The sequence below is a fragment of the Anguilla rostrata genome, chromosome 8 (assembly GCF_018555375.3).
Source record: "Anguilla rostrata isolate EN2019 chromosome 8, ASM1855537v3, whole genome shotgun sequence".
NCBI classification, from domain to species: domain Eukaryota; kingdom Metazoa; phylum Chordata; class Actinopteri; order Anguilliformes; family Anguillidae; genus Anguilla; species Anguilla rostrata.
The window spans coordinates 43765958-43789861 of record NC_057940.1 but is presented as its reverse complement, the minus strand read 5'-3'; the positions used below and the strand labels follow the sequence as shown (position 1 = coordinate 43789861).

The 23904-nt window shown below is 37.5% G+C and overlaps 1 protein-coding gene and 1 long non-coding RNA gene across 2 annotated transcripts in view; one reads left to right on the top strand and one right to left on the bottom strand.

Annotated features, from left to right (window-relative positions):
- Positions 1–23904, top strand: part of LOC135261793 (uncharacterized) — a 499003-nt gene that overhangs the window by 37051 nt on the left and 438048 nt on the right. The window lies entirely within an intron of this gene.
- Positions 1–23904, bottom strand: part of angpt1 (angiopoietin 1) — an 85266-nt gene that overhangs the window by 6090 nt on the left and 55272 nt on the right. Inside the window, exons 7-8 of the mRNA XM_064348402.1 lie at positions 21387–21553; positions 3526–3656 (exon numbers count right to left, since the gene is read on the bottom strand). Coding sequence (XP_064204472.1) covers positions 3526–3656; positions 21387–21553 — 298 coding nt within the window. The remainder of the gene's footprint in view (positions 1–3525; positions 3657–21386; positions 21554–23904) is intronic.

Sequence of the window (23904 nt, the reverse complement as noted above, 5' to 3'; positions counted from 1 at the left end):
GGATCAGTCAAGTGCAGCATCTGCAGAGCAGCAATGCATAGTCAGTAGGAGGCAGGAGGACAGTCCATAATCTGCACACAGTGCATAGGAGGACACAGTCAGGGCCAGTGAGAAATCCTCTTATGTCTCTGACTTGGTGTATATTTTCTATTCAACTATCTCAACGTAAACCAACAAGGTTTGTTGTTGTCCGTTCAATTACAGAGGGCTGGTTTGGAATAGTCCAGGGCCAATTTTTGATCCCAATTTGATCCCAGCTTTCATTTATGCTTCATCTCATTGTATTATTTTATTAATGAAATCATTATATTTCCATTCTTCTCAACACAGAATATATTAAATACATAATTGCACAAAGCCAATGTTATTGTATCTCTGCTAAAGGCCTGCAATGTTTCTGATAAAAAATGAATCACTTTTGCTCTAGAATCAGAGATACCATCTAAATAAAATCCCCATGTTTCTCCACCTTGAATACATCATCACCATAATATTCACATACATATACTGTATATGATCTCTATTTCAATATTATCATCTAGATTTTTCCTGTAAAATACAATAATACACTACAGATGGGGGACAAATTAAAGGAAAAGCTGACATAAAGTGTCGTAGTTAGGTGTGGGGCCACCACAAGCCACCAGAACAGCAGCCAAGTCTCTGGAACTCTACTGGAGGGATGGAACACCATTCTTCCAAAAGATATTCCCTCATTTTGCATTTTGATGTTGGTGATACAGAGCACTGTCTAACCTGTCGGCCCAAAATCTCCCATAGGTGTTCAATTGGGTTGAGATCTGGTGACAGCAAAGGTCATAGCACTACACAGGCACTAGTGACCTGGGTCCTAGATCACATTAGGAAAGAATTGTGTACTTGTGAATATGTTTTTCACAAAAATAATTAATACTGTTCTAAACATTATCCACAGGACCTCTATATTGATGAAAGATTGAAACATATTGATGCAATATTTACTGAAAAACTAGCAGTTTACACTGGAGCTGGAATTTAATCGCCATTGCCATTTGTAAACTGAATAATAAATGTACGCATTATTGAATGAATACTGCATTTCAGCAAATTGTTTGTGTATGCAATGAGCAGTGACAATTAATTACTTGGCATGAGCAAAAGCTATCTTAAATGTGTGAGGTTAGGTCAAAGTCAGGCCACGCAATGAGAATTCAGCTCATTACACAAAGTCAGTCTGTCAATAAAAGGCATATGCATTTAGCCTGATAAGATGAGTTTATTCTTACACTTGTCACCTGAATCCCAGTGTGGCTGCCTATGTTGGACAACACTTGTTTGTTCCATTCAGATGACCACACAAAGGCACAACAGTAGCAGATGTCTCGTGGCCGCAGTGGCATGCGCCAGTCAGAGAGGGACATGTAGTAGGGCTTGTCCCTTCTTAATGAGCATAAATGCCAGCACTGGACATGACATTTCGACAGTGCTGCAAAAAAGCACATGCACATGCCTCTCATTGGATTGCTTCCCACATTTTTCAGTGGGTTGTCACAGTCCCACAGACATTCTCAATAGCCAGGAAAATGACCAAAGACTATCTGAGAGGTCCACCACCGCTGTCAAAACACAATATTGAACTTCTGAGTGATTCAGTTGATACTCTTACTTGCTTATCATGAAAGCAGGCATCTCAGACATTGAAGGGTTGAAGACTATGCCTGGGAATCCACAGCAACAGGGCAAAACTGGCTCCAGTTGGCATTGTCCTGTCTGCCAGTTGCTGGTGAAATTGGCCAGAGTTTCTCTGCATTAGTTTGGGTTACAGCTCCATTTGTTCATCCTACAGCTATAATTTGCTGAGAAATATTGTATATTTCTTGTCTTGCAGTATGCTTCTTGTTTCTTTTCTCAGCACAATATAGATCTATGGATTCATGCTGTTTATGCCAAATTCTGACCCCACACGCAGAAATTAAGTTGTCAGCCCAGGCTACATTTTTTCCAATCTACAGTCATCCAGTGTTGGTGATCACATGCCCACTATAGCCTCATCTTTGTGTTCATGGCTGACAGGAGTGGCATTCGGCATGGTTATCTGCTGCTCTAGCACGTTCTGACCTGCACACCATTGCTGAAAACATTTGTGGCCTTTCTGTTACTTTCTGACCACAGAACTGCCACTTGCTGGATGTTTTTCATTTATCACACAATTCTCTGTAAACTCTAGAGACTGAATGCTTGAAAATCCCAGGAGGGTAGCTGTTTCTCAGATTTTGGAACCACCACGTCTGGAAAGAACAATCATACCACGGTCAAAGTTACTTAAGTCACGCATCTTGCCCATTCTAATGTTTGGTCAAACAAAAAACTAAACCTCTTTACCATGCCTGTATGCTTTATATATTGAGCAAAAGCCACATTATTTGCTGCTTGAAAGAGCAGGCTATTATAACGAGCAGGTGTACCTAATAAAGTGGCTGGTGAGTGTATTTACAATAGATGTAAACAAATTTAAAAACATAAATGCCGTTGATATTTGTGTGGCGTTGTAAGTATAAAGGTCATAACACTCAGTGTTTCCTCAACTGGAAGGGCAAGATCTGACATAGCTTCAAGCTCTGTAGTTGACTGACGCTATCCGGCCTTGGCGGGATTAATCTTCTGTAGAAGAAGGCCCGGCTGATGTTAACAGTTAAACAATAAAAAGTAATGGTGTACCAGCTCACTGTTTACATGGATAGAGCAAAGCCTTTTTCCCAATGAGGCCTTGAACTTCTTTAATGTATTCTTTGAATGTACCAGTGATTTTAATATATCTTTTCTCAGTCAAGGCTGTTTCGAGGCTAAGCGACAAATGTCAAAATCAGCATCATTTGCTTCCAATGGAATAAGTGGGTTGACAAATGCTTAGAACAAAACAGGCTGACACATTCTGCCTACACAGGGTGTGAGCCTGGTGTACCTTGGGAAAAAAGCTATGCAGAATCAGGATACCAATAATCTTTGAGAAAGCTCAGGTTGGAGTACAATTGTGTATAGCCTTGGAGACACTTGGTGCTTGCCCCTCTACTATGAATATGTTTCAAACCTGATAATCTAGGAACAGAATGCAAAGGATATGTCACTCTGCAAGGACTATATTATTTACTCCTGCCTTGAACATTGAGTCCCTGTCTCTTGCCAAGAAAAACAGGCCAATTACGGATTTTGGGTTCTGAGCACGACACTATATTTTTTGTCTTTCTGATCTTCTCAACAAGGACTAGTTGCACAACTTTGGTGGATGCGAGGCTTTGCACTCAACCACATCTTTCATTGAATAAGGAATGGTGTGTTCTTATTAATGCTCTTGTTTTCTTTGGATTATCACACTGTGGTTTGTTACATTTGCCTTGCTCACATTTAGCCTCTGGTCAATGGGACCTTGGTTTGAGGACCTTCAGCTCTTCAGCTACCCAGCAGGTTTTGTCCCATAAAATATTACAGCGGTCTGCACCGTTAACGGATCACCCTGTGTTGTGGAAATTTTAGGAAGGCTCAACTTACCACCCGTTAGCATGAGAGAACACTTGCACATGCAATTGTCATTGTCCACATCCTTGGTGCTGAAATCTGCCCCATGGATCACCAAGCTGCTCTGTCTGCCAGCTGTTCCACTATGTGTCTTCAGGAACATTCTGAGAGGAAGCAAAGAGAAAACAACCAAGTCACGGACTTCAATGTTTAGTAACGCCCCACCAATTCACATGCATGTGAACACACACACGCACGCACGCACACATACAGACACACACACACACACACACACAAACTGACACACAATCAGAACAATACAAACCACCTTAAGATTCAAGATAAAATATTATACTTTCATGAACATCCATGATGGGCACAAGTAAGAAAACCTGTATTCTGTAAAATAGTGTACTGATATTGCAAATATTTTGCTATGATGATGGATGATACTTGATGGGTCCTAATAACCATAGCAAAGCATTTTGTGTTTTATTTCCCTCTCATGTTTAAAATGACCTCTTCCACAGCAGAATTGTGAATTTATTCACTTATAAACATGCATTGACATAGCCTGCCTAACAAACTGTAATAATAATACAACAATCAGATTCACAGTGGACTGAATTATCATAATAAATCTAATCATTTTAGCTATGTTACATTGTTGTGTCTTTAGCATGGGTTTAAAGGGGATTGGAAGCACCCCCCAATATACTATGAAATGCAGGCCAGGTGAACATACATTGCCGTCCTCATTTCATTCTATACCAGCAACCTCTGCTAGTCAGTTGCAATATACCTGTGCAAGCTGCACCATGATGTTTACCCCATCTTACACCATCTGCTAAAAAGAAGAATTAACTGTGAAAAGAAGAAGCAGCTCAGGCAGCGTTAGAACATACTTTGAGGAGAGTGTATTGCCAGTTGCATTCAAATATAAAAATCAGGTTTAAACTTTACTTGAAAAAAATATTGCTGTGCTTTTATTTGCCTCTTTTTCTGCCTTTATTTATTTGCCAAAGTGGCAATTTCACTAACTATTTGCATTATGTGCATATAATCTTGTCCTTTAATTGGCCTCATTACTAAAAAGTACAGAAACTGTTGCTAAGATGATGTTTCAGAACCTTGGAACAGAGCAGGAGGTTGGTACCAATGAGGTCAATGAAAGAAACCAAGCTCTGTTTTACAAAAATAATTTCCTAAAATGAGTGTAAATGGCCACATGAGTATGTGTGTTATGTCTCACTTGAGATTTGAGCATTTTTCCTGAAGCAGAAGCACATTTTCTCAACATAATCACTTGTACCCCCACAAATAACATGCACTGTAGAGTAACCCAAATAATATTCAAACAGACCAAAATAATTTAAACTTCATACAGAACAGTAAAAGTGGAAAGTGGAGGAGAGGAGCTGTTCCTCATTAGCTGCTTATGAAATAAGAATGCAACTCATCTGGACGGCAGAACATGGAAAAAATCATAAGCAGGCATTTAAACAGTATTGCAAAACAATATCCAGAGCCACTGCAATTTTTAATAAACTTCTGTTACTATAATCAAAACTAAAAAAAAAACTCATCTGTTCATATACAACTACTTTCCAGACAGTAGACTGATACTTGTTGATTTAAAACTGACCTTTTGACATTTTAACTAAATTAAAAACACTTGTTCTTTTAATTTTCTTCTCTATGAAATATCACCCAGCCTTTAAAAACCCTGGGTATATATATATATATATATATACAGTCAGCTCCATAAGGTTTGGGACAAAGACTTTTTTTTTTGATTTGTGTCAGTACTCCACAATTGTGCAATCAAACAGTGCACATGTGATTAAGCAGATCCTCAGCTTTTATGTTAGGGTATTTCAATACATTATGGTTTCAGCATGTAGAAATAACAGCACTTTTTATTCATTGCTCCCCAATTTCAGGGCGCCATAATGCCTTGGACAAATGGCTTCACAGGTGTTTCTGACCAGTCAGATGTTCAATGCTTCTTTAGTGCAAGTATGAGAGCTTTCAGTATCTAGTCTTGATTCTCCTTTGGAGTCTGTTATTGGCAATTATCAGCATACGGACCAAAGAATTGTGGAAATAAAGCAATCAGAGACATAGGTCAAACCTTACCAAAATCAACAGTTCGGAACATAATGAAGAAGAAAGAGAGCACAGGTGAACTCAATAATTGAAAAGGGAATGGTGAATAAACCTTAAAAAAGTTGTCGTGTTTGTATTTCAGAACTAGATGATAACATTGAAATAGTTTTGAAGTTTGCAAATTTGTTAGACTAATTTATATGGTATATAACAATACCTATACAGCCACACCTTTGGTGCAAACTAACTTTATTAAATTGTCGTGTTCTCTCGAAATTTGAACTTGATGAATTAAGTTCCAGTAATTTTAATGTGTAAGAATGCCTTTTTGATTATGAAAGCAAACAGAAAAAATGTTTTATAGTAGATTTTCAAAAAAGTTTTCACACCAACATTCACTTATAGGCAGTGCACCCTATTGACTGGGTATCATGGGTATAAGCTAGCCAAGCCTCCATCCCATTTCCATCATGCACTTATTCAGGGCCATGTGTGTCACATGCAATAAAGGTCATTCCTCAACTGCTCCAGCTAATAGGCATCACATGCAACACTGCAGGTATGCAATGTTAAAAATGGTTGCGTACTATTGTAAGACCCTAGTATTGTGGGCTATTGGGTTTCCTCACAGCAGTCACGGTGTTGAGTGATGAGAGACTATCAACCAACCATTCAGTTAGAGCAGCACATAGAATAAAATTTAAATGTACCATGAGTCACACATGCCATGACAGTTTATACATCAAGCGAGCCTTTCACTGGAAAAAAACATTCCTTCCAAAAGGCTTGAAAACAAAGAGATCATAAATAATTCTCTGCAAAGAAGATGTGCCAAACTACATTTAAACATATTTAAAGATAAGCACAAGGTCTGGCCTGCCCGCGGACATGTATGTGTGGTCTCCAGCTTTCTCATAGCGGTCCTTTTGTCTGTCATTTCACAATAAAAACCATGCACAATAATATTGAAACATGAATATTTCTTTCATGGTGTGGCATGTTTATGGAAATCCTGAGTAAAATATAACGACTTTCCATGTAAAATCAGACAAACCTCATTTATGATGTACTGTACATATCATTCAGCATCATTTAATTTGTGGTTATACTTGCATTATAGAATCAAGTGGGGCATGTTCAATCAGTTATATTTCAGTGGATTTTCAGGCCTAAAGATTTCTAGAACATTTGGCAACAGTAGTGGATAAAGCAGATGTAAAGTGCAAATTTTATTAAAATAAACCCATGCCTTTTATGTAACAACTGGATTTGGCCCTGCCATTGTAAAATGAGTCAAAATCGTACATGCTAGGTTTATGTTTTTTTTTTTTTTGTTGAGAAATGAACATACATTGTATTCCTGCAAGTGATACCCTGCCAGCTAGAATAAAGCGGTTATTATAATATAATACAATATATATATATATATATATATATATATATAACAGTCATGGCCCACCAGTTAGCTCCTGGATTGTATTTCAAAGATTCTGAAACCCCTGGTTTCGGTTTATTGTGTCTGAAGAGTTCATTGTGAATTAATATTGTCCACGTTTCTGCCCCTCAGTTTGTGAAATAATTATGCCAGGTAAGAGACTAATCAAGCAGTCGGCTTGGTTCCACTAAGCAAAGTTACAAAGAGAAAATAGTGAGTCTGCATCAAACCCTCCCATGGAAATGGTTCCTTTTATCTCTACAACATTTCATTTGAGCATTTCAACAGATATTCTTATCTAGAACACTTTACACAGGTTATATTTTCATTAAAAATACCTAGGAAATTCATGGTAAGACACTTTGAAATTTATAAATCTGTTCTATATTAAATTCTATTCCGTATCTTTATTATTATAAACATATTTATTATAAAATTGCTAATTGTTGATAATTGTTCAACCAGCCTTCCAAGCAGTGCTGATATTCATAGCACAGCATGGCGGAATAGAATGTTCATATGATTACACTACTGTCATCGCTCCCGTTCAGTAACATAAATATACCAGGGCTCTATTTTTGAGATCAAGGCTCAATAGTCAGACTCTAGCGGTAACTCACGGCAGTGGAGAATTAAAGTGTGTCCAATTCTATTTCAGCAATTTCATTACTATAAACTGTAGTGGATTTTCAATGCAGTTGTAAAAAGGTTGATTACCAGGATGATATTAGCTATGGGTGTGCTTCAGACTTGATTACCTTGTGGTCAATAAGATTTCCTGCTTCATTTCCCTTTAATACCACTGAAGGCCATAGCGCATGCCATTTTGGTCAATTATGATATACTTATCTAGATTTTATTTTATACATTTGCTTTTATAGAACCTCAGGGAAATAATATTGTCAAAGTGATCTGTAAACTATAGGACGAAGAAATGGTGCACATTAATTGTTTAGTTTGTGTTTTTTTGCTATGTCTCAGCTGGATATAAGCCTAAAGAACTGATTAGGTCATTTGGCTTTTTCTTTTAAACATTTATCAATAGAAACCCCTTTTGAAAAAATGGGTATTTCCCCCTTCCTGATTTTCCTATATTATTGCATGTTTTTCACTAAATGGATTTAGATCTTTGGACAAAATGTAATTTTAGACAAAGGGAAACTGAGTAAACTCAAAACTGTTATATTATAATTATTTCATTTATTTAATGAAAAAAGTTATCAAAAACTCATTTTCACATCACTCATGTGCCTACTCAGTTAATCAATTAACCAATTTAATTGATAATTACATTCAGCTGATTGAACACAGGCAGGCTTGATTTCAGCCAGCCCATATTGAACTGTACCATCTGAGTGAAGCAGTCACCACAAAGTTTCTACAAGCTCGCTATGCAGCAATTAAAGGAAATTCCAGAAGGGATGAGAAAAACGTGGTTGAAATATATCAGTCTGGAAAGTTACAAAGCCATTTCCAAGGCTCCACAGAACCAGAGTGATAGTCATTGTCTCCAAATGAAGAACACTTGAGACAGTGGTGATTCTTCCATGAGTGGTGCAGCAACAAATCACAAAAGGTCCCAGAAGAACATCCAAATAACTCAAAGCCTTTCTAGCTTCAGCTAAGGTCAGTGTTCATGACACCACAATACAACAGAGACTGGGAAAAATAGGATTCGTGGGAGAGTAGCAAGGTGGAAACCACTGCTAACCAAGAGAAACATCAATGCTCATCTCACATTTTCAGAAAAGCATCTGGATGATCCTCAAGCCTTTTGGGATGTTCTACGAACAGATGAGTCAAAAATGGAACATTTGGATTATGTCTGGCATAAAGACAAGGCAACTCACATTGCATATAAAAGTCGTTTACAGTCCATAATATCGTTCACAAAATTGTGAAATTAAATAGTTTTCTGTAAATTTTTCAGTTCAGTTCAACGCAATATGCGGAGACACTTCGTCAGTTCGCAAACCCGAAAGTTTGTTCACTAAATTTCAAACACAGAGATTTAGAAAAAAAACTCAGTCTTTCAATGAAAAATAAAGTGAAATGTATATCAAAACGAAATATCAAACAGGCATTGAAGAGTTATGGGGTGGTCACAGACTATGAGTTTATGTTAGTACGAAAAAAATGTAGGCCTATGTCGAGCAAGCGGAGAGAATAAAATTGGAGTTTTCAGAAAACAGAAACAACGGATTTAGGAGCATGGGGAAGTTTCTCCTATCTTTTTCGAGTTAACAACAGTTCTGGCAATGGGAAACAGTAAAATGGAATTTAAAAAACTCCAAACCAGTTCCTTATGCTGTTGTCTTCTTGGGTTATGTTTCTCCCACAAGAAACGATAGAAAATACAGTGTTCCTTAATCCAAAGGAAATGAACGGAATACTCTCCCAGGGTAATCACAGAAAGAAATGGAGAATACAAAAGGATACACTTTAAGCTTTTTTTCAGTTCCTTTGTTCATGGATTTCAAACTTCCCGCTCCCTCTCTTCCGTCCTCGGTCTAACTTTCCGAATTCTCCACTCCCCTTCCGTCATACCTCACTTCCTCTCTTTTCTAACTTTCTAAACCCAACATCATGTTGCTAATTAATTTAAAACACAGAAATGATGTGCCATGATTAGTGTATAGGATGTTTTTTTTAAATTTTTAAAAATGTTTTATTAACTTAAATAAGGCACTAAATGTTTATGTTTAAGAGGCAGATTGCCACAAGTAGTGGTAAGTAACAAGGTGCATGTACTTTGTTACTGTACTTAAGTAGGCTATTGGCAACTTTGTACTTTTGCTGAGTATGAACAATATTAGCAACTTTCAATTTCTACTCCACTACAACTGTCGTTAAGTGTCAGATTTCGTACGGTTGATCATCAGCCAAATTTTCTCTGTATTACCTGGTATAATGTGGTGAAAACATGCACGTTCATTTCCCCCCCTCTTTTAAAAATCTTTTGGTGGCTCATAAAGGGTGATACCACAATCAAGTGCCAACGTAACTGCATTGGCTGGCGAATATAATTATGTACCGATTTAGCAGCTAAAAATCACTGGCTGTTGAGAGCAACAACAAACTCACCATTTACACTGCCAGTGCACTGACAACCATCCATGGCCTTATTTAAAAGAAATATTTACCTTTGTTGGTGTACAAAACAACTGAAACAAGATGAAGTGTCTACTTTGTTTGCCACGACCCAAATCTGAGGAAGCACATTGAGGTAAGCTAAATAATGTTGGCTACAGCAACTGCTTATTCAACCCAAGATGAACTAAGCTAGCTAGCTAGTTAATGTTAGCTTGCTGTTATTACCCAAGGAGGAATGTGCTTGTTGCTGCTGTCTGTAAGCATTAAAATATTTTTGAATGGAGATTTCCATGGGATTGGTTACAAAACATTAAGTTAAATTGAATTTAAGTTATTGATTGCCTTTAACGTACAGCACATTCATTGCTGACTATACGTTTTTCAAACTTACAGTAGCGCAAACATTAACTAGCTAAATGTTGTAACGTCACCAGGCAATCTCAACTAACATTAGCTAGCTAACATTAGGTACAGTAAAACCCAGATTCTTGGATACTTTGAAATATGTGACTTTTTTTAACCTATTTACTAAAGTAATTAATTTTTGGTTGTACCTTTACTCAAGTATCTTTCCTATAATTTTATTTGCCAGCAATAGAAAGCTATTATAGTGATGACTGAGAAAATGACACATTTAGTTCATTGACTCATAAACAAAACTTTTCTTTGAAACCATATGAGACAATCTTGTGAGGGGAAATTGCTGTGCCTTGGCAGAGGTCTGCCCTCTACTGACTGCCATTTTTAACATGTAAGTGATACTGAAATACTGTGAATATTACTCAAATACTTACATAGTACTTTGCATACTGTGAATGGTAACTAAAGATGATTAATACTTGCTTGATATTTTGAATACTGTGGATCGAATGGGGTGATTAATGATTTCATTGAATGGCGTTCCTGTATTTTATCAAACTTTTTCTTCCAAAAGCAGTTGTCCTTAAGTCACTCCTTAACCGAATCTCAAATGGGGTTTTCTTCAGAGAGAATGACACCACATACAGTAGTAATTGCATTAAGAATGTATTGCATTTCTGGTCCCATAGACAAGAGTACAGACTTACCTCTCCCTTATCTAATCTTTGAGAATTTAGTTAATTCATTATTAACAACCACTCACACACGTGTTACATTAGGAAATACCTTCAAAAAACTTATTTTGAACCATAAGTCCAAATGACATTAAATTCAGTACCTGTTTTCAATGGATAAATCTGAACTTTGTGTGTGAATGTTAGAAATTGGCACAAAAATGAAAGTAATATTAATGCATTCCTTTTTGCTCAAGATCCAACCTCAGGTTGGGAATCACAGCCATATAACATGGTTGAACAATCACCCCTGTCACCCTGAACACAGTGGAATAACTCATAAATGGTTTCAATACCATTATGGTGAAGAATTTTCCACTAGGACCAACAAGGTCCAGATATTTTTTTTCACCATTTGGGCCATTTTCGGAATTGCAGTGGAACCTAGTTCACTGCTGCCCATGCAGCTATATTTACTGCATCATTTCAATGATGGTATTAAAACTGTGAGCTTTTCAATATTTAATGCACCCAAATGCCAAATGATGTGCTGTGACTATTCAAGTGTGAATGACAAAATGCCCTCAAGTAACCCAAGCTGTTCCAATGGAATGGAAAGTTGACTGAATGTGCTAAGAAAATGTGAATCAATAAGTGCATGTATTACAATTTTTGGAGAGCTAATAAACATTCTATTTAAATTCTATTTAAACTAGAAAAAAGAGAAAAATTTTTTTTTTTGATGAATTGTGGTTGTTGAAAAATTCAAGAGTCAAGCCCAAAGTTGTGTTTCTTTGGAAGACAGAAACATATATACTCTACTTTTCTTTAATGTACTTTTCTCACTTGTGTATGTCCTGCTTAAACATCACAATTTGGGGGTAGCTATAAAGTGAGATATGCTGGATAGTCTTAATTACAAATCGTAAATTTCACATGTGTTCTAGATTTCTCAGCACAACTTCAATGATGCATTAAACTCAAAGGAGCAAGTATTCAAAAGAGACCCTTTGAGATTCAAAGGGACATCCAAACCAATTCCAGTTCCATGCAGCATTTAGTATCCCAGCTGGCAGTTATTATTTGGCCAAATTGCACCCCAAGTAGTTCCCAGCAGAGGTTAATCACCACTCAGTGGATTATTTTCTGTGCTCGGCTTTGGAAGTGTCCAGCTATTCCCCAGTCACTTGCTATTGCAATCTTCTGCTGTCACCACAGAAACATACATAGTAGACAGCTTGTCTCAGAAAAAGAGAGCTGGCTGCTTTTGACATGCTTTGCACTTTAATGATTTTGGCCTCAGGATGCATTTTTCCTGCTGCTGCTCCTAAGTGGACTACCATTGCAACACCCTTCTATGACAGTCAACTTAAGTCTAATATTTCAGGTCTGTGTGCTACAGTTTCATATTCCCTACCTTCTCCTAACATGTTACCTGTGATTTCCCATGTATTTAGAAGCACTTTCACCTTTTGAATCCATGCTCTTAGCTGTAGCTGAATTTCATAAGAGGTCTGGCCAGAACAACCTTTCTCCTTCTAGAATCCTTAAAAACATGTCTGGCAAGACCATAACAAAACAGAACATCAAATTAAGAAATTAGCCTGCTAGATGAAAAGGATATTGGATGATGACGTAAATACTGTTTAAATGAATAAATACTTCTCAGGGGCCCCCTTCAAGTTGGAGACTAGCACAGGCTTTACTTGAGATTTGCCCATTTCCTAGATGTAGTATAGCCCCATTCTAATCCTAACTGCCTTGAGCACAGGTGTCAAACTTCAGTCCAGAAGGGCTAGTTTTCATGGTGTTTTTGGCACAAGTGGTTCATTTAATTTTTTTCATTGGCTAAGGAATCCACACACCTTGTTCTCAAGGCCTTATTTGGTACCCGATTGAAAGGAAACCACAAAAACCTACAGACACTGCAGCCCCCTTGGGATGCAGCTTTACACCCCTGGCCTAGAGGACACCATGGTGGCCCTGAAGTCCAAACAAAATAGCAAATGAAACAAATCAGAAAAAAAAACCATGATAAATCAGAAAGCAAAATGCAACAAACCAGTATACAAAACACATCCAATCAGAAACCAAAATGCAACAGACCAGAAACCAAAATACAACACATTAAACAAAATGTAAAAAAACCAGAAAACAGAACACAACAAAACTTTACAGGAAAAGGTAGCTACAGATTAACAATGACACTCGGACACACCAACTACGATCACGGTGTTAGATGTAATGGTTTTAGGCATCATCTGTGAATCGACACACCTTTCTCATGCACTGCTGCCAACCCTGAAGTTTACAAATTCAAGTTCAAGCCTGTTGTTAAGGAAAAAAACAATTACGCTTCAACGAGTGCTATTTTATTACTGTGTAACGTTACAGTTGACGGCACAACGCTGTGCAGAAGCAACCATTCATGCATACTAATGTACGAGGCTCTCATTTGTTGTTATAAACATATAAGGCAATATACCATATACCACTGGGAAGCTCATACTGGCCTCTACTTGATAAAAGAGTCATCAATCAAACCAGATTGAACTGAAATGAGTTAATATGTCACAAAAAAGCAAGTGAGGTTTTGCATGTGACCAATTTAAAATCCTACCCCTCGTTTAGTATTTTTGTGTTCATTTCTCAAACAAATTGTTCAAGACAATAAATGACCAGTGAATCTTGAAGGGGACATCTTTACATGTAAGACCAAATGTAAGATTTTATATCTATTCCATATTTAGTCACATACATTGATAGTAGAATGACATGGTATAATTACACAAGAATTCATCTTGGTTATTTTGCTATTCAGTGAGCAGTGTTTTTCACCTCTGTATTGGCATACCTTTGAGCTATTGTTGGGTTTATCTTGTTGCTATGATGGAATACAAATTTTTGGTCATGAAAGAATATTTTCATGAACTCCCAAATAGACATTATTGTCCAGTGTGTCATGTTAGTTGCAGATGATACTGCAGGGAGTGGGTGCTAGTTAAATGGACACACTACAAGACAAGCACTGAATGTCTGAGTTGAACAATCTCAGGACACCAGCATCCTGGTTAGTAAGGGACTTGCGCAAAGGGGTTAATTAATTATGTGGACTGATATGCGGACCAGATAAAAATTTGTGGGGGGCCATATCTTACCCACAGGCTTGAGTTTCTCACGTGTGCTCTAATGCTTCTGGCCAGTGCCTTAGACATGCATTTCAATTAGTATAATAACAAGAAAAAAATCACTGTATTACCCAATTCATTCATTCATCACCCTGGTGTCAATTCATTAGTAACTGGTGATATTGCATAGCCTACTTACACAGCCCTAGTTGCAAGTAGTAAAACTACTCCTTTATGTTGTTTGGTTTAGCCTATATATGGCCTCAGTACAGTTTCTTGCAAGATTATGATGTTTTGTTGTCTTATCATTTACAATAATATCAATATGTAAAACTCTAGATCAGGGTTTGAACATATTTCTCGTACAGACCAAATTAATTGCTATGAATTATGAGTAATTATTTGTTATCAGCCTTGGCAAGGAAATGATTATAGGTTATTGGCATCAACTAAATTTTTGATATCGGTCCATCCTGCGCCTGTATGATTTTCTTCATCCATGCCTTTTTTCAACTGACTAGTTGTTTCACATGAAGTATTCACATAAAAAATATATTTTGTTTAATTGAAAAACAAAATAGCCTGAGCCGACCATGAGTAGCTTCTTTATCCGGAAGCCCCAGTAGTGGGTTGGGGAAAAAGAAACAGAATACTGGCTGCTCAGTGTGGTTGTTTCTGATGTTGCATCACTGTGAAATGTCACATGAACATCATTATAAAGATCCAAGAGTGAAGAAGAGGAACCAATGCAAGTTCTGAAAGTGCGTAGTTCAGCCCGGAGGGTGGGGGTCAAACACAAAGCAGACGGACATGCACTGCTCCATTGCACCAATAAGTGTCATATTTGCTTCTGCTCATTTGCTTAAAGGAAATTAGGAGGAAAGGGATATGTACTATATGTGTAATTATCCTATTCAAAAATAATTGTTTGTGTTGTGTAGAATGTGCTTTGTGAGCCAGGTTTTTTTTAATGGGTTACAAAACAGTCTCCAGAGCACTTCCTAAGCACATTCCCACTGAATCCAAACTCTGGATTTGCGCTCAGCCAATGGAGTGCTGTGACAGTGTCTCCAAAATGAAACGGAATGTTTCCTGAGGTCAGGCGGCTGTGAGAAGCCGCCACATCCGTGTTATTGCACGCTGGTGGGGTCAGACTGGGAGCCGTCTGGCAGGGGTCACTGCTGCTAGCACATACAAGAAAATGGTGAGCAGTATTGACCTGTGTCTTCAGTCCAGCCCTTGCAGGGAACACCAGGGGAGCTGGCCTGTTTGGACAGGGTCAGCCTGTGTATATTTTGTCATGTTTCTGAGTGTGTCTGAATTACGTAGGCATGTGCATTTTCAATGAAGACCCTGAAGTTAAAAAGTTTGGTGTGAAAGGTTGGGGTCTCATATTTAACTGTGTGTGCATGTGTGTGTTTGTCTGTGGATGTTGTGTGTACATATGTTTCCTGTGCAACTGAGTGGGTCGATTGCAGCATACCTGTTTTGAGTACACAGCTGCATATCGACACTGGTTTTTGAAAATAAAATACTAACATGGCATTAGCTGTGTATTAATTTTAGGAAAGTCTTGATTTCAGTATGTAATTGGAATTCTGTATCAGCTGATCCCCAGCAAGTGTCCTGCTATTGCCAAAATAAGTGTTTATTCACGGTACAATTTTCAGCTTTAAATTAACTCTTACGACTACATATAGTCCCTACTGGACTTACATGGACTCTGTAAAAGTTACATTTTATTTTACCATGAGTTCAGACAGTTGAAATTGTGTTTACTATTAGTTCAGAGAGATTTAAAGGTGTCGGCACAGCAAAACCAGTGAATGTACAGGTTTTAATATTTGACAAATGTGCAAATGATGTGCAAAATTACTGAACCAACTGTGATAGCAATGACTACAACACAGAACCTAGATAAACAAGGCAATGCCTTAAAAACACACTGAAAAAAGATTAATATCCTTGATGAACTTTCTTCTTGATACACTGCTATGACATAAATGTTGTATTCATAACGTCATGATTGAGTCCTTACTCAGTAACTAAATAATAAAATAAATCTTACCATTCAAAAAAATATATATTTCTCTATTAGAGAATAGCATATAAAACTGATAATTAGATTGTTATATTTGGTCAAGACATCACTATCCATACATAGCTAATTAATACTGGTGACTATTGACTTCATATAGACCGATTTTGAGCATGCGTGTTTTATTGGGACAAACACACTGTGCATCTGAGGCCTTATTTAGCACTGCAAAAATGACAGAAATTAGGCAAAAGGTTTGCAATTCAAAATCTTCACAAGTCACTTTGTCAATCTAGCTGTTGAGCAAGTTGAATTATAGAATTACAGTAATTTCATCATTATTTTAGTCACTTAAATTATATTGTTGTGTATGGTACTGTATATGGTATGAGTAAATCGTGTGGTTGTGCAAAGCAAATAACTCACCACTGGCCATTTAAAATAATAATGGAGTGAAATCTAAATTAAATATTTATTGTCTAAGCATCAAGTATTATCATTTTAAAAATAGCAATCTAATGAAAGAACTGTTCAGATTATCTTCCCTATTTTTTTTATCAGTTATGAGCTATGTGATTGAACAATATAGCTGAGTACCTCAGGACCAGCAGCCAGACATTTCATTATATGCAGACATGAGCAATGATGTATATGAACTGTGGTTTTGGCTATATTGTTTCATTACTTTTATGCCAATAAAGCTCTTTGAATTGAATTGGAAAAACTGAGACAGCAAAATGTATTTTTATACAGAATACAAAATACCACAGAATTGAATAAATTACAAAATAAACTGGGAAATATTGGCTCAAAAACATCAAAATGAAATACAGTATTTTGTATTTTGAAAAATACAAAATCACATTGCTAGAAAGGCACTGTGTTTAGCTTTAAAGTGCATTGTACTGCATATTTTTTTCTGGATAGCCTCCAGTTTGTTTTCTGCATAAATATTTTTCCATTCTGGTCTAATGGAAGAGACTTTGCTAAATAACAGAGGTCTGTAGTACATCACTAACTCCCCTTGTGTCATGCCAAGTTTTGCAAAGCTTTGATATACAATGGTCTACAAGCACAAATTTCCTAACTGCAATAAAAAGATATGTTTGGAAGAGAAATGATATCAAGCAGGTCCTAGTTTCCCATAATTATTGTAGCACATGATAAACCTAGAGTCATTCAACGTCATAATTTGACATTGACAGATTGATAGTAATGTAATGAATGGTGGTCAAACCCTCTGTAATGCAGTACACAGCAATAGACCTAGGGACCCAGCATATCTTTATTTTGTATTTTGGTTACCCTAGTATGACTACGGAAATTATAGCTTTTAAGCCCAGTTAACTACCCTCACTAGGGGTTACAGAGATGACTGCACTGTACAGGCAATCTGTTGACCTTGTAAACCTGAATCCATATGAACTGCAGGCCAACCAGGAGGTATCCCCAGTGGCCCAGTCATCCTGCTAAATTCCATACTGCGTAAACAACATCAGGTACAAAAATGGTGATATGACAAGCTTGTCACAGCCAAACCTAAATCTGACTGATATAATTCTGGGGTTAAAGTACAGCTCAAAAAGGCCTCACCCAACACCTTGTGTCAACAATCTAAAAGCAAAACAACAGAACTCATGATCACAGACGTATCAATTTCACGCCTATGGGAATGCTAGAGAACCATTTGACGAGGAAAAGAAAACAAGAACAGTTGGAGTAATGATAATATAAACAAGGAAGTTTGGTGTGGTGCAGCCGCTTAATGTGCAAGTGTGCAGTGCTGTGATGCTTCAGAACATTAAAATCAAAGTGTGGATACTGGCTGGGAGACCCATTGGGCAGCACAAGCAATCACAGCATTACCCAAAGAGGGAGGGTTTCAGTCGACAAGCTGTACCATGCCTCATTAATCACATGATTCACATGTACATTGCCCTCTGTATATACAGTGAGCTCCATAATGTTTGCGACAAAGACATTTTTTTTCTTGATTTGGCTCTGTACTGTGCAGTTTTTGATTTGTAATGAAACACGTATTTTGGTTTCACATGTAGAAATTGCAGCACTTTTTATACATAGTCCTCATATATCATGGCATCATATCACATTAATATTATGTAAATGAAAGTAGTCATGTTTTGTACTTTGCTGTATGTCCTTTGCATGACTGTTTGAAGTCTGCAACCCATAGACATCACCAGGTGCTAAGTATCTTCTGTGATGAGGCCTGTACTACCAGGCCTGTACTGCAGTCATCTTCAGCTCCTGCTTGTTCTGGGAGCTAGTATGAATTTTCCAGTATTTAGCTTTTGAACAACAATGAATTTGGTGGCATTTGGTTGAACTTGAACAGATAAGATGCTTCTATGCACTTCAGTGTTCATTCTGCTGCTGCAGCAGTTACATGATCAATGAAGATGAGTGAGCCAGCATCTGTGGCAGCCATACATGCCCAGCCCATAGCACCCCCCACCGCCAACTTGCCATCACTCAGATACAAGTGAATCTTGATCACATCTTTTGACAAGACCTTTTACCAGAACTCTGTGGGCTCTTTTGGGTGCTTATTAGCAAATTGTAACCCGATCGTCCGGTTTTTGTGGCTGACTAGTGGTTTGCATCTGGCAGTGTTGCCTCTGCCATTGAGGACAGTGCCTGCCTCCTGAAGAGTGTGCCTGATCTGTCGGACAGCTATTTGGGGGTTTTTCTTCATTGTGGTGAGAATTCTTCAGAAGACGTCTTCCTTGGCCTACCAGGCCCATTGTGATTTCCAAGCCCAACAGTGCTCTCTGATGTTCCAAATAGTTGATTTTAATAGGTTCAAAGGTTTGGCCTATGTTTCTGACACAGTCCTAGACATGATACAGTTTACTGTACACACGCACACACACACCTGCTCATTAATGCAAATACTGTGTGATCCTGCTGCGGAAAAAATAAATAAATAATAATGTGAAAATACATAATGCTTTGCTGCTGCATCTTTCAGCAATTACTTTATTATGCAGGTTAAAGAGTAAAAGTCATGGATTAATTAAATTTGTTGTCTTAGTTGCTATGTCCATTCTGCTTGTGTAAGTTATAGGTTATGTCAAAACGCATTCAGCCGTTCTCAAAATATGTGCTTTGGAAATTAAGAAAGGAAAAAATATATAATAAATCTTACAGCCTGTACAATGATGTAGACCAAGGGATTAGTTCACAAAACAATAATTGTCGTTCATTGCACAAGTGATTTCCTTCAAACTTGAGATTCAGAGAAACTTGTGGGGCTGGCAATGGAGAAAGCATTTCCTGGCTGGCAGATATCCACAATTTTGTGATAAATGGGGCCACTTCTGCTGAGTAGTGTTGTCATACTTCTAAATAATCTTTTGTGGCTTTGCGTGCGTGATGTGGTTTTCATACATATATGCATGTTTGTAGTTTTCCATTGAAGTGGTCATGGCCAGTGCTTCTTGGTAACAATGTATACAAGTAAGTACAACAAATCTGCACTTTCACCCTTTGCAACAACCACAAATTGAAGGAGCTGTCCATATTATTTCACATATTTAAAACGGTGATGCCTGGCATGCAACAAACAGAAATGGTACCCCCTCCTCTGGCTTGTTTGGTTCCTACACTGATAGTTTGTTTTGGCCAATTTCCCAAAAAAGCACTGTGTGATTTTCATACCACAAAGTATTTGAGAGAACAAATCTATTTATGGCGATGTGCCCGCTGATTGGATTCCAAAACACTTGAACAGAGCTTTCCAAAAGCCCACAGAATTTCCAAGAAGTTTCTCTGTATAAAAAAATACATTTGCATTACACAAGAAATAACATTTCCCCGTTTAAACAAGAATCTAGAAGCATCTTGATTAATGTGTACTATTTATTTTCTGGTATGTTTATGTGACAAAAGCTATTTCAAATGTAGGGTTCTGCAATTCTTAGTTGTACAGTGACCTTGGAAAGACTTGTAACCATGTACACCAGAGTAAGTGGAAATATGTTTTAAAAGCTTTTTGATGAAAGGACGAGATAACAGTAACATTGACCACAACCCAGTAAATAACCCCTGCCGTATTTTCCTATTGAAATAAAATGGTTGATTTCACGGTTGTTCACAATTCACATTGGCCTTCCACATGAAATGTATTCATATTCCCCAGAGAGAATGTTCATTTGCGTGAGCCTGAACTGTTTCTGAGAACTCTGAGAAAAGGAACTTAAGGCCACTGTTGTCATCACATAATTTGGTACATTTTCATAAATCAAAAATGACAAATGCTTGGGTGTACTGATCTGTGCCCCCGTTCCTTCAAAAACATTCTTTACAGCGCAGAAGATTTCATGTGCTGGTCTTGCGCTCTGCTGTGTAATGGCCTCCTAACAGAAATACAAATTTAGGCCTAACTGAAGCACACAATGAAGCTGAAGAAGCTTAAGAAGAATGGACAGAAATTCCAGAAAAATGGGCAATGTCAGGTTATTTTTCAGAATCCATCATTATTCCATGAATTTCAGATGAATTATTTGCAATGGCTCAGTGTGAAACAGTCAAACAGTATACAGCTGAATCTAACAATTCTGCTCAAATTAATGCTGACTGTGCAGAACAAAGGATGAAAGGGGATGTATGTGAGACGACAGTGCATTTGAAAAGCGAAATACCAAACTGCAATGACTTGTACAGAAATATGCTCTGTCTCTGTTCTGTCTCTTCATACCAATGAGTTGTGATGACCACAGAAGGTTAATGGCTCATTTTCATCATGAAACATGCTTATGTTCTTATGATAAAAACTTGATGATTACCACAGCAAAATGTAAAAAAAAAATGTAAAAAGAAACACTAAATTCACCAGAGAAGAAGGAAATAAATCTTGTGCAGCACAACATAGCTGGACAAATCACACAAGAAACAGAAAGTGTCAGCACACAAGAACTGCACATAAGTAAATGAACCACTATAAAGAAACAGCAACATATACTGGTTTAAAGAAAGCTCATTTTATCACTCCTATGCTGTGGAGAAATGTGAAATAGAGAAACAGTTTCCTCTACCTGTAGTTGTGCTTCTCATTCCCAATGTGAAACCTGTCATAGTGGGAAAAGGCCTGCTGTCCATCCCAGTCTGTTAGCTCCACCCGTAGGGAATACTGCCTCTGGCTGGTGAGGAGGTAGATGAACTCGTTTCCTAGCCAGTGCTCCCCTGATACACTTCCAAAGCCCTAAAACACAAGAAAACAACAGGCACACTATAATCATGGAATTTGAACACCCCCCCCCCCCCCCCAACCTAAGTTCCTTAGACACAATTTTCATTTGAAAACAGCATGACAGTTGGAACAAAATAATGCAGGATATAACATTCTAAAATTACAATGTCATAAAGCAATGGTTACCTTGTCCATTTTACAACTTATTCGCTTTCTCATTAAAACCACTATTAGAATGGAAAGAAACCCCACTATTGCAATATGTGTAATCATTAAAAGTTGCTGTTCTACAATGATTTCATACTTTGGGATAAAATTTAGGAAAAAAAAAAATTTATAAGCATAAATATTGGAAACAGATGAAAATCTCACAAAAAGCACCTTTTTCATGTTATGGTGGATTTTTTGTTTAAACAAAGTGGTTCCCTCAATTAAACAGAGACAGAACAACCTGGTAAGGGTGACCTGGTGCAACTTTTAAACAATTACAGCATTTTTTCTGAAAATAATTCAGTCAAACAACTCGCAAACAACTTGCATTTTGACTAATAGCATTCCTGATTAATTATTTTACTCTAATTTTCATTTGGTCCACATGTTTGTGGTAAGTGCCCAGAAGTAGGGTAAACATGGAGCATTCTTGCCCCTTCAGGCAAACCTCTAGGAACTGGTGGAAAACAATCCTGTGATTTGCCCTTTTTGGACTTTTGATGCATTTTTCAATGATAATTGTGAACAGCATTCGCGTTCTTTCTTATTAAATGTTTCAGAACTATGAATCAGAATTACGATTTATGCAAATGAGCACACACTGGATTTGGAAAGAACTGTCTGATGAAGATACGCCTTGCCATTCCAAACAACAAATGGAAGAAAAACCTTTGGAAAAAACTAATGAAATCATGCTGAAAAAAGCAATCTTGATCCATCAAATACACGACATACAATGTTGTGGGTGTTTGTATTCTGTGTCCCTTGTAACCCAAAGGATCAAGTTAATCAATATAGTACCACTTCCAAACCACAACTTGCTAACTGAGCTCTTGGGCAAGTTCTTGTGACTTTTAATTTACAATGAACCTTTTAAATTTTGGAGGTTTAGAAACAGTCTCTTTGTCTTAAAACCTATACTGCTCATTTTGAACCAAGCTTCCAAGGTAGAGTGACACCGATAATTGTTTTGCCAGGGCTAGCTATTTTATTACAATCAGACTTTCTCAAACCACCAGAGACTTCTGAATTTGTCTTCATGAAACCAGACAATGAGAACTTTCATAGAGTATGAACAGCTGTCAGTCATCTTTTCTCAGGAGGGAAGGTGAAGAAAGCATCCTTTGTCAGCCAGTGTCAGTGCCAGGTGAACTCTGAGACTTTTCTGCCTGAATAAATTCCGTCTATTTCTCAACTTCGCTAAGAAGCATGGGGACAGTCTTGAGTCAGCTACTTTTTTGGGCACAAATCTGCACAACCAATCCTGACTGTTGGCACTGCACGAATTCTCCCAAAAAGGAAGGCCAACAATGCACTTTCCCATCAACACCAAGGATGGTTGCCGTCTTGAATGCACGTCAGGTAATAGTGGGCTAATTGCTCATGCTTGAACCTGCAGCTGTATTGTAAGGCCAGACCTGAATGCAATTTTTCACTCAGAGCCCAACTTCAAAATTGCATTATATTCATTATAATCAGGGACATTCCATTTCAAAATTCTGTCATGAGGCCCCTTTCTCTCCTTTCAACCTACACAGTTGTTTGTTTGCTATAGCTAATTGCGTAAATAAAAAGCACACACACACACACACACACACAACGTATATATACTGTAAAAGGCATAAAGACATTCTCTATTATTGGTTCTCCCATGCCTCAGCAGCTCTTGAATCTTGGAAATCTTGCCTGTATTGTAATAATCTGGGCAATAAGCAACATAGGCTACCCATTAAAACAGAGTGACATAAACAAGATTTTACATATATATATATATAATAAATTATACATAATTTGAAAAATCCACAGTCTGTAGGTCCTGTGTCCTGTCCTGACCACTGTTGCAGGCTTCTGTGGACGAGCTCTGCTTTGTGCATAAGGCCATCTAATGAAGAACGAGAAATCATGACGGAAATGTCCACAATGAAAAAGGTACAGAGAAAGCCATGCAGCTAGGTTTTCGTAGGCCTGTCAGTGCTATATTTGAATCAGAGACTAGCCTAAAAACAGAATGCCTCCCTATAGTAGTACATTAGAATATTTTGATATTTAACGTTAGTTATTTTTATTTACTTTCTAGCCTAGGCTACTAACTTAGGAAGTGGATGTAGCCGCAAATGACAAACACATGGCTGTTTCTCGGGCAACCTTAAAAT